At 41.6% G+C, this 12,229-nt stretch overlaps 1 protein-coding gene across 3 annotated transcripts in view; it reads left to right on the top strand.

Annotated features, from left to right (window-relative positions):
• The window catches only part of SLC26A4 (solute carrier family 26 member 4), a 53,238-nt gene extending 41,729 nt beyond the window's left edge, over nt 1-11,509 (top strand). For all 3 annotated transcript variants that reach the window (XM_070504950.1, XM_014831925.3, XM_070504946.1), the window contains one exon: nt 1,797-11,509. In XM_070504950.1, the coding sequence (XP_070361051.1) occupies nt 1,797-1,820 (24 nt within the window). In that variant the 3' untranslated portion in view covers nt 1,821-11,509. The remainder of the gene's footprint in view (nt 1-1,796) is intronic.
• Nucleotides 11,510-12,229: the final 720 nt, after the last annotated feature.

Below are 12,229 nucleotides of genomic sequence, written 5' to 3'. Positions count from 1 at the left end.
TTAGAAATCAAGCGGTCCCACATCCCAGCACATGCAGAAATCTCTCCTCCACCATCCCTAAGGACATTCACTCAGCTTTTGTGTAAATATTTCCAGACAATCACAACTAGTAGCTTTTCAAAGGAGTTTGTTGCATGGTTGAAAGTCTCTGAGGGTTAGCTGTGCTTAAAAAACTAGATTCAGCCTTTGTCTAACACCACCCAGCGGATGGAGATCTGCCTTCACCGGCACGACGACCCCTCTCACTGAACAGCCCTTAAATATCTGCCTCCGCCAGCGTCTACTCCGGGCTAGACTCTTTCAGTTCCCTTTATTGCTCCTCATAGATACAAAATCTGTCAATGCTTCTCTGGCTAGGCAGAGGTCACGAAACTCCAGAAGGGGTCAGGCCAGCGTGGAGATGACGCAACCATGACCTACCTTGATCTCATCAAGTTACTTCTATTACTGCAACTTAAAAATGTGCTTATTTTCATAATAGCTACGACAAAATCTTTGCTCCTATTGAGCGGGAGTCAACTAAAGTCTTCGGCATTTTCGTACAAACTATCGTTCAGCGGGTCTCCCCATTTATACTGATGTAACTGGGTTTGACCCTAATGCAGGACTACACAGATTTCTGCTGGGTTTGATCTTGTTGGTTCTGGTTTGTTGACGTAGTTTTGAATTCTGAATCTATCATCCAGCATATTAACCACCCACCCCCTCTGGTGTCATATGCAAATCTGATAAGCACGCCTTCTCTGCCTTATTCCGGGTCCTGATAAAAATGTGGAAATGAATAACATTCAGACCCCTCTGGTAAAAGCAGGCAGTGAGGATGACAAGCAGAGAAGATTTTTGTGGAGAAAACACATTATTAGAGCGAAAATCAGAAGTCCTGCATCTTAGCCCACCAGCTTAGTGAGCCCAGGAACGTCATTATTGAGCCGTAAAGTCTTTCCAGTTTAATCGTTTATGATTACGGTTTTAGGGCTGACTTAGTTGCATAAAAACATATTTCAAAATTGGAACTTAAGAAGTTGCCATCTTATGGAAGTATTTGTGACTGCCACCTGACAGGCCCCTTCAGGCAGGGTTTCTGTAGATAGGGAAGCAGTACCGCGAAGTGGGTCTAGTGTAAGGGCTGAAGAACCAGGCAGACTTGAGTGCTAGCCCTGATTCTGCTTCTTCTGCCTGTGTAGCCCAGCGCAGGTTACTCATCCTGTCTTCATTTTAGTTTCTTCACATAAAATAGAAATAATACTTCACAGAATCGTGAAACTTAAAGGGTACATGTAAAGTAATAAGAATAGAGTGTTGTAGATAGTAAATGCTCAATAAATAGCAATTATTGCTTTAATTTTTTTTGGTGAGGAAGATTGGCCCTGAGCTAACATCTGTTGACTATCTTCCTCTTTTTTTTTTTCTCCCCAAAGCCCCAGTACACAGTTGTATATCCTAGTTGTAGGTCATTCCAGTTCTTCTGTGTGGGATACCACCACAGCATGGCTTGATGAGTGGTGATAGGTCCGCAGCCAGGATCCAAACTGGCAAACCCTGGGCCACCAAAGCAGAGTGTGCAAACTTAAGCACCGGGTCTTGGGGCCAGCCCCCATAATTATTTCTTTTAAATAAATCCAACTGAAGTATGATGAGGTACAAAACTGAGTTTCCCCCCTCCTTTTATTGTGATGACATACACCTAAGATGAGTAAAGATAAGCAACCAACACTATCCAGACATATTTGTAAGAAAGCTAATGTAGACGAGGAGAATTCAGTGGTATCAACACTGTTTCCGCTTTGCTTCCACAGGCTATGCGTAGACTTGCTTCCTGAAACTGGGCTCAGAAGGTCGCCGTGAGCAAGGACTGCAAGGAAAATCTAGCCACCAGTGGAATTCTGTGCAAACATTTTCTGCCTTGATTATTTCTTCGGACTTGAAACACTCACTCTTTTTCTATTGGATTTTTAAAAATCTTTACTTTTTTAACCTCTTAGCCATTGAAAGAGAAGCACTAAGATTGTTTCTAGGCTTTATTTATAAAATAAATAGCTTACCTCTGAGATGTGCAAAATGAGAATTATCCAGGCGACTGAGCCATGTCCAGCATCTGCTAATGTGATGCTCTGTTCCTCCAAGACAGATGTGTTAACAGTGCTCACATGGGTACTGCTGCCTCCGTTCAGCTGCGGTAAGTGTGACCCAACAGCCTCCGTGGGCAGGAATGATTATCATAAAGAAAAATCCATTTCGGACTGGCCTTGATACCCACCAGCTGCACTGAGCACAGTGTAAGGTCACATTGAGTTAATGCTGAAATACGATTGTTAATGCATTTACCAATAAATGCCTTCAAAAATCACTTTTGGTAAATACATCAAAAAAGCTTTTAAAATGCAAATTTAGTTAGTACTTAATAAGGAATGTTATTATATGTAACCGGAGTGCAGAATCAAAAAAACGGTTCACTTAAAAGCTACAGAACTGGGCTGATATGTTTTAGAAACACTGATTCAGGGAAGTGAAGCAATAATAAGATTATCGTGGCTTATAGAAATAATTTTTCAATAAGATAATCATGGATCACAATTAAGATCAAATAAAATATATGACAGACTATCTCTAGCTTAAAAATTCAGTTTTAATTTATCTTAGTTTATAGAAATGATCATTGTGTAGAGATATATTTAAGTACGGTCTATTTAAAATCTAACATGAAAATTGTGTTATTTTGAACAAAAAACAACTCTGATATGTTTATGAAACTGTGGTGATTAAAACGAGTTTATATTTTTCTCTAAAATTTTAGCAGTATATAAAGTGATCCTTAACTGAATTCTGACCACCTTTCAAAAAAGTGTACAGCCTGCATATAAATCTGCTTAAAATGAGTTTTTAAAGACAAAACTTTCTAAATGAACTCAATATTAAAAGCAAAAACTTAGTTTGGAATATAGACATTGAAAATATATGTTTTTAAAAAAATCCATATTTTAAGCTAGAAAATATATCTTTTATTTTTGCTTAATCTTTTCTGAGTGCCAACAATATTCCAGGTGTTATATATAATATATAGGCTTTGGTCCTGTGGACTATTCCCATATATTTCACGCCGGAGTGAATGAAGTTATACTTCATTTCTAGAGAAAAATAAATTTTCAGGTCCCCAATTTACCCAATGTCTTGCTTGGCTGAGAATTATATTATCCCTTTGATATGGATGAGTGAAATTCCCAAATGTGTTTGGCTACCTAGGCAACATGTCTTACTCTGTTTTTCTTCTTAGATACAATCAGAAACAAGGTATCTATTTTTTTTCTTTTTTTTTGTGAGGAAGATTGGCCCAACATCTGTTGCCAATCTTCCTCTTTGTTCACTTGAGGACAATTGTCACTAAGCTAACATCTGTGCCAATCTTCCTCCACTTTATGTGGGATGCCGACACAGCATGGCCTAATGAGCAGTGCTAGGTCTGTGCCAAGGATCCGAATCTGCGAACCCTGGGCCACCGAAGCGGGGTTCTCCAGGCGGCCCTCCAAGGTTTCTGTTTCTGAAGGAATATCATCAGTGATCATATCACATTGGTGAACTTAAAGCATCATCATCATCTCCCCCTCCCCCATTCTGCATATTCAAATTTGAGCGAGTTGTAATGGATGTGACGTCACATTCCTTCATGCTCATGGGTTATGCTGTCTTTAATTGACTTAGATTTCTCCTCATGTTGAGTCCAGCATAACCAGGATTATAACGTTATCTCATTTTTACAGAAATATCTGCCTATAATGACAAGAAATCATATCCCTAAAGAGGGAATATAATCGTCTTGCAGAAAATGGATGAATACCTCTGTTCAATAGAGGAAATGTGCACTGCTCATTTTCTTATTAGTTGAAGGAAATGCCAAAGTTACATTTTATAATAAGGCTAGAGTTTTGTAAATCTTGGCTCCATTTGTGACTATATAAGATCCCAGTCTATTTGACTTGTTTCTCACACACACTCTCGGAATACTGTCTCTTATATGCATTTTGTGTATAGTAAGCATACTTTTAATTCTGTAGTGTCAATGGAAATTTTACTTGAAATTAAAGTTGTCTTTTGTTATGTTTTTAACCTATAAGATTCCAGTGTTGTATATGAATTTCAATAACAAGTGAAGAAAATCAAATCGTGTACATTTGGAAATATTTGCATATTTTTTTATTAAATGTAAATTTGTCTTTGAAATTATTCTGATGTGTTCTTTCTGAACACGACTATTAAATACAATAAAAATGCTACATTTATCAGTTTGCCATTACTCTTATCAGTCATCATTTTGACGTATTCTTTATGGTTCTGCTTCCATTTTATTTGTGTGCAAAGACTTATAAATGCAATAAACAATGTTACCCACAAATATCTCAGTTAAACCTTGTAATTCTTATCCAAATAGCCCCAGCTTATTTTGTACAATGATTTTTATTATTTTAAGCAGACTTTTCATGCTGGCACAACATACATATCAAAAGGATACAAAACATCATGTACTGCTTGCATAATTTTCACAAAACAAGCACACCAGTGTCGCCAGCACCCAGATCGATAAGCAGAACATAACCACTGCCCCAGAAGCCCTCTCATGCTCCCACCTAGTAATTGCCCCAAGGGGTAATTACTGTCTTGACTTCTAACACTTGTTTTTTGAACTTCATATAAATGGAATCAAACCAGAGTATTTCTTTTCCCCCTTCCTCTTTTCTGTCTTTTTTCACTGCTGTATAGTATTCTGCTGTCTGAATTTGCCACCACTTATTGATACATCCTAATCTTTGCGGACCTTTGTGTCGTTTCCAGTTTCTGGCTTTCATGAATAGTGCTGCTATGAATTCTTGTTCATTGTTTTTGGTGAATATATGCACACAATTCTGTAAAGTATATACCTGGGAGAGGAGTTGCTTGGTCGTCTACAAATGTTCTGCTTCAGTAGATACTGCAGTAGCTACCTAGTATCTACAGCAGACTGTTTGCCAAAGCCATTGCACCAATTTATACTATCAGATGTGAACTATAGTTCCAGTTGCTACACATTTTTGCCAACATGTAGTTTGCGCGTCTTTTTCATTTGAGCCATTCTTGTGGGTGTGTAGATAACACTGTGGTTTTAATTTGCATTTTGCTGATGACTAAAGTTGAGCACCTTCTCAGATGTTTATTATCATTTAAATATCCTCTTTTGTGAATCATCTGCCCAAGTCATTTGCCTATTTTTCTTTTCAGTCACCTGCCTTTTTCTAATTGTCTTTAAGAGTTTATGTAGTAAGGATACAAATCAATTGTTGGAAAGATGTATTGTAAATATCTTACTCTAGTCTGTGGATTGCCTTTTCCCTCTTTTAATCATGTCTTTTGATGAAGAGAAGTTCTTAATTTTAATGTAGTCCAATTTATCATTTTTTCCCTTAATGGTTAGCCTTTTTTTTTTTTTTTGGTCTCTAGTTTAAGAAATCTTTGCCTCCCTAAGCTAATGAAGATATTTTCCTACGTTTTCTTCTAAAAACTTTGTTTTACCTCTCACATTTAGATGGACAGTATAACTGGAGTCAATTTTTGTGTAATGTGTGTGGCAAGGAATGGAGATACATTTTCTTTTGTTCTTGGATGGATATCCCATTGACCTGCATCTTTCAAGAAAAACGCCATCCTTTCCCTTCTTCAGTGCACTGTCACCCTCATCATAAATCAGTTGACTGTTTATGTTTCTGTCTGTTTTAGGCCTCTACTCTGTTCCATTGGTCTATTTTTCTGTCCTTGCACCAATACTTTACTTAATTACTATTGTCTTAATTACTCCAGGTTTTTAGTAGCTCCAGATATTTGGAAGTCTGTTCTTTCCTGATCATATATTTTTCTTACTATATATTTATTCCTACTATATACATTTATGATTAGCCCTCTGCATTCCCATACACATTTTAGAGTAGCCTGTCAATTTCTAACAATTATTATTCTTAATACATTTTCTAGAGTTAGCAAAAATTTTCATGAGAGGCCACTGACCCTCAAAAAATTAAATAATGCTTTACATTAAATGAAATAATATATGTTGAAACTCACAAAAATTAATCATGGTTATGTTTTATTAGGTGATACAAAATATAAAAGCAATTTGAGCTTTGTGTTTAAGTTAGAAATATCAATTTCAACTCATCTGTTTCATAAACTTACATGGTGGGATTCCCGGGTTAAGGTCAAGTTGTGACTCTTTGGCACTGAGATGTTTCCAGGCACTGCCAGTGATGACCCAGGCTAAAGAGAAGACTCCTTAATGACTGAGGAGCCTCCTGGGAGAGAGACAATTGATTGTAAAGCACGAAGGAGCAGACTTACAGAGTAGAGCCACCAACAAGGCTTAGTTGTTGGCGGATAGTGGTGACTGGGGGTAACATAGTGCCCGTCACTCTGGGGGATGTTCCAGAGCCAGACTCACAGACTCATGATGGGTCCTACGAAGAAAAGAAGCTGCAAAAATAGAATCCAAAAGAGCTGCTTTACTGAGATCTCTATAAAAGGATGGGGCAGGTGCAGGGGCTGGCCCCGTGGCCGAGTGGTTAAGTTCGCGCGCTCCGCTGCAGGCGGCCCAGTGTTTCGTTGGTTCGAATCCTGGGCGCGGACATGGCACTGCTCATCAAACCACGCTGAGGCAGCGTCCCACATGCCACAACTAGAAGGACCCACAACGAAGAATACACAACTATGTACCGGGGGGCTTTGGGGAGAAAAAGGAAAAAATAAAATCTTTAAAAAAAAAAAAAAGGATGGGGCAGGTGCAAAGCTCTTGGTGGCCACTGTAACAACGTAACTCCAAAGGCAAAGGAAGGCAGTCTGCCCTGGTCTCAGGCGCATCTAGAGCTACGGAGACGCCTGGGGTCTTAACGATGGTGGCCTCCAAGAGTGCACGGAGGGGAGCAGTCCTCGGGAGAATGGACTTTTAAGAAATGCATGTGAGGCACTCTTTGGAACTTCTAGAAATATTTGAGGGGTCCTCTATCTGGGGCTTAGAGCTATGTGAACAGATGAGACGAGAGTCAACAAATTAGGGCTATTCTCCCTTCGCGTCAGGCTGGGTTGCTCAAGAAAGTTTGGTTTTGTGTAGAATAGAAAACATTTATCATGCAAACAATATAACAAGGGAACAAAAGCCACATGAACTTTAATCAAATGAACTTCAGTTCCATGAAAAAGCCACAAAATGACAAATAGCTAGAAAGAAGAAGAGAGAGAGAAAGATGAAAACAATGAGGGGGGGAGGAGAGGAGGGTCAAGGGGGAAGAAGAGAAAGAGAAAAAGGTAAAAGACCACTGAAGAGGGAAGAGAGGGAGGCGGGACAGGGGAAATCAACTGAAGACAGATAACAAGGGAGGCGGAGAGAAGAAGAGAGGAGAAACCAGGGAGAAGTCAAAAGGAACGACAAGGGAGAGAATTTAGTAGTGGGACAAGAAAAGTCAAATAGAGGCTGATTTCAATATGCTCATATCATTTAAGAACTCAGAGAAGACAGCCGCACCCCCTCTCCCACATGCCACACTCTCCTGAATTCTTGGTCCCCCTTACCCGGCTCTGTATTTCCCCCCTTCATAGTTATCACCGTCTAGTATGCTCTATAATTAATTTCTTACTGTTTTCATTTTCTCTCCCTGCCTCCGACCCTATGCTGGACCATAAGCTCCACCAGGGCATGGTTCTTTTTTTTTAATTCCTGGACATATCTCAAGTACTAGAAGAGTGAAGAGTGCCAGGCACACCATAGGTGCTGACTCAATTTTGCTGAAAGACTGAGTTAAGCTGCAGCGATGCCGACAAAGGCCAACACGGTTGAGAATGGCAGTCATCTGAGTACGTCAGACACTCAGAGTTTCCTGGGCTCTCCGGCCTGCTCCGACAGTCCGCCACAGCTCACCTGTCTGCCTGTTTTCCCCACAGTCTCCAGGAAAGGGGCCGGGCATTCACCTGGACGCTCACAGAGCTTCAGGGAGCTGAAAGCCCCCCTGGGCTCTATACTCATTTCGAATCTGCTGACAAAGGTGGCTCACTCTGTCCTTTTCTTCAAGAACTTCTTCGGGCCCGGACACAGAAGAACTGTTTTTGCAAAGGATCCTCTAGCTCAAAGGCCATCCCCGACGCACTGTTTTAGATCAAGTGCTCCAGGATTCTGAACCCCCACCCCCACTAAAAAGCCTTTTAATTTTGAAATAGTAATAGATTCACAGGAATTTGCAAAGAAGTGTATGGCAAGGTTCCCATGCACTCTTCACCCGCCTCCCCCAGCGTTAACATCTGGCATGACTAGAGTACAATAAGAAACCCAGGAAACTGGCACAGGTGCACATCATAGACCAATTCACATTGCACCGGTTATACACACACTCACTTGTGTGTGCATGTGTGGCTCTATGCAATCTTATCCCAAGTATAGCTTCTCGCAAACGCCACCACAATCAAGATGCTTAACTGTACCCTCAGCACAAGACTCCTTCTGAGGCCCTTTTTAAAAAGCAGCTTTCCCCCCTTTCTTCTTTCCTTTTTACTGTGTCTATATGAGAAAATGGATGTTAGCTGAGCCTATTGTGGTAATCATCTTCTTGCTGTGTCCTCACATATCTAGCTCTCTGGCCTCTTCTGATAAGAGCACTAATCCCATTGTCGGGGCCCACTTTCCTTGCCTAATTACCTCCCAAAGGTCCCATCTCCAAATACCATCACTTTGAATTTGAGGGGGACACATTCATTTCATTGCAGCTCTCTTCAAAGCACGTGTGAACTAGGTGGCACTGCCACACACTTGAGGACAGGTTCTAGTGTCGATCAAACTAGTCAACCCTACCCCTCCCAGGTGACTTCCCTTCCTAGCTCCTCAATTTGTGGTGAATCCAGCACATCAGGATCCTTTAACCTCGAGCCTATGCCATATACAAAAGGAGACCTGGGCATCCTCCATCCCCTGGCACGGGAGTGTTCAGGTGAACAGGAGAGGTCTGGTCCATTAGAATGCTCTTGGGCACCCAGCACCTTTCTCCAGCAAGCTCCTAATTAGGGAGGTGAGGGAAGGAAGTGGTGAGCAATGAGGCTGGCAGGTGGACTGGGGCCAGATTTTGAGGGGCTTTGTGTACCACATTAAGGAGCTTGGCTTTGATCCTCTACTCTGGTTAAGGGATAAAGGCAAAATGGCTGGGTTTCATTACCTAGCTAATCCAGTCAGCTGACCTGAATACCTAGAAATAATTTCAGACGGTGAAATTAAAGCAGAGATGAATGAAGCTTTTGTTGTTTTGTTTCCAAGGAGAGAATAACAGATGAAAGCAAACATCTTAGCTTTAGTGATACAGAAATAAAATGCTTCTTCCGTGGATGTGATTTTTATTTCCCTAGTTTATCCTTTTAGACAATTTTAGGATTCTATTATCTATAAGGACAAGAGGCATTACTTTCATGATTAGGAAAATACGTGCTATATTAAAATATTTAAGGCGGAAGGAGATACTGACTTGAGATTGTGGAGTTAATGTTTCCTTATAAACATGTTGCTGTTTCTAGGTGGGGGGTCACTGTCTTTTCTGGTTTTACTTGCTTGTCGAAGAAAAAAAAAGACCTTTTGGTCCCTAAAACAAAGGAAGAAGTGATTGCTTAATATTTCTGTTTAAACCAGTTATTAAATGTCTAACAAAATACAAGTTCTCGCAAAGGAGCGCTCTGTGCTTGCTGCCACCTCTTCCCAAGGAATTTAAGACCTTTCAACCCTTGGGAGTGACGCTGCTCTCCTCTTTTCTCACCTCCTCTTGCCTGGATTGGGTGGTTGGCCTAAGCAGAGACATAGCGTGAGACAGCTTAGGATAAAAATCTATACTTACAAGGGCTGGCCCAGTGGCGCAACAGTTAAGTTCGTATGATCCAGTTTGGTGGCCCGGGGTTCGCCAGTTCGGATCCCGGGTGTGGACCCACGCACTGCTTGTCAAGCCATGCTGTGGCAGGGTCCCACATATAAGAGGTAGAGGAAGATGGGCAGAGACATTAGCTCAGGGCCAGTCTTCCTTGGCAAAAAAGAGGAGGACTGGCAGCAGATGTTAGCTCAGTGCTAATCTTCCTCAAAAAAAAACAAAATCAATACTCAGTGGGAGAAACAATATGGAGGCCGAATTTGCCTGCTTCAATAGTTGAGGCGAGTTTCCCTTTTCAGTTTCATCTGCCTTTTTGTTTTTCTTTCTCTCAGGACACTAGGTTTTCCACCAGTTCCTCATTCATTGATTCATCAAGTGTTTACTGTGCACCTATTCTGTGATGGGCACAGAGCTAGAGGCTGGGCATACAGTGAGCAAAATGGACGCAATCTCTATTGTCATGGAGCTTACAGTCTAATGTGAGAGATGGTCAATAAATGAGTCAGCATTCCAATAAATACACGATGACTACCTGTGGTAGAGTCTTGAAGGCGACAACGTGAGGCCTTCTGTCACAGAGAACAACAGGGGTGGCAAAACTGCGCACCCTCTGAGGAGGGCACATTTAAGGAAGGATTTAGCATGCACAGACCTGGAGGGAATCATCCAAGCAGAGGGAACAGCATAGCGGAAAGCCCTGAGGTCAGAAAGACCTCAACTGAGAAGGGGGTGTCTGGAACTGAAACAAGGTCAGCAGGCCTGAGGAGGTCGACAACACAGGCACCTAAACATTTGAGAGTTTGTAACTGGAAGGCACTGATGGGTTTCAAACTGGGAAAAATACGGCTAGTTTTGTGTTTTTGGAAGATGACTCTGAGAGATATATACACTTGTTTGTTTCTACGCGCAGAGTGTCTTTCGGGGGGATGAGGGATCCTGCCATTTTGGTCGCCCCCAGGAAGAGGAACTGGGTGGCGAGGGGACAGGGGCCGGGGGCAGAAGTTTTCCTGTAGATCTGGTATGAACTTCTGATTTTGAAGGTCTTATACATATTCGAAGACTGGAAGCAGGAACAGGAAGAGGGCTACTGCAGATGTCCAAGACAAATTTGAGATATTCTTAGGAAAACCAGTGATCAGACTGTGGGAGTGAGGAATTAAGATGATGCCTATTTTTGATTCAGGATTGAGCAATGAAGTGGACGGTGATGATAAGCGAAGCTGGGGAGAGTTGAAGAGGGACAGTTTGGGGCACTGGTGGCTCCAGAATTTCTATTCAGGAGAGGCTTAGGAGTGGCCAGGGGGTTAGAAGTGGGGGCTGGAAGAGATTTGCCTTGAATATGCATTTGCACAGCACTTACGTCCACAGGATAGGTTTGTTTATATCGTAGTAACCTAAAATACACACACACGTTCACACACCTCAGAACTAAAAAAAAGCAAAAGCCTCAGGGACCTATACAACAAAAGTTTTTTCTTTTTTGTGTTTCTTCTTGCTCAAAGTTTGCTATGGGTCCAAAAGACTCTCTGGGCAATTTTCCTCCATGGGATGATTCAGCATTCCAGGCTGCTTTGATCTTAGGCATCTACATCTTGACAGATGATAACCTTGGAACAGAGAAAGGGAAAAAAAGACAGCAGAGAATTGGGCACCTGCTGTTAAATATTTCCACCCAGAAGCCAAACGTGTAATTTTCACACATTTCAATGGCCAAAGTAAGTGCCACAGTCAAATCTAACCTCAAGAATGGGGACAGATAGCACCCTCCCAAACGTCTAGGAAAGGAAGGAGAGCTAGAAGTGTTGGTGAGCTCTAGTAACGTTTATTACGATACTTTACGTAAAAATGAAAAAACTTCCAAAGTCTGTATCAAAGAATGGGGAGGCGGTTATGAAGAGAGGAAGAACTTCGGCCATCAATGAGCAAGGCCCTCTTCTGGTTAGTGTTGGGTTTTGTGCATGTGTGGGAGGGGACTAAAGAATCCTGATTTTGGACCTGTTGAATTCAAGATGGCTCTATCTAAATGCAGGTGGCAAATGAGCAGCTAGATCAGAAGGTCAGAGGACAGGTCTGGGCTGGAGACATAATTTGGGAGATTAAAAAAGATGTATCTACAGTTGATGGGAGAATGTGAAGTCCAAGAGAGTGGTCTCGGCTGGTGCGGCGAGGGATGACACTGTGTAAGGAGAATGTAGAGAGGATCATTAGAAGACAGTTGTGGACAGAAGCCTGCTGACACCCAAAATTAAAGAGGGTCTGAGAAAAAGCCCGAGAAGGGACAATCAGGGAGGAAGGGGCAGAATTGAGTGATATTTTGTTAGATGTCA

Source organism: Equus asinus, chromosome 1, assembly GCF_041296235.1.
Source record: "Equus asinus isolate D_3611 breed Donkey chromosome 1, EquAss-T2T_v2, whole genome shotgun sequence".
Lineage (NCBI taxonomy): Eukaryota > Metazoa > Chordata > Mammalia > Perissodactyla > Equidae > Equus > Equus asinus.
The sequence above is the reverse complement of the archived record's forward strand: the minus strand, read 5'-3'. Positions and strand labels throughout refer to the sequence as shown.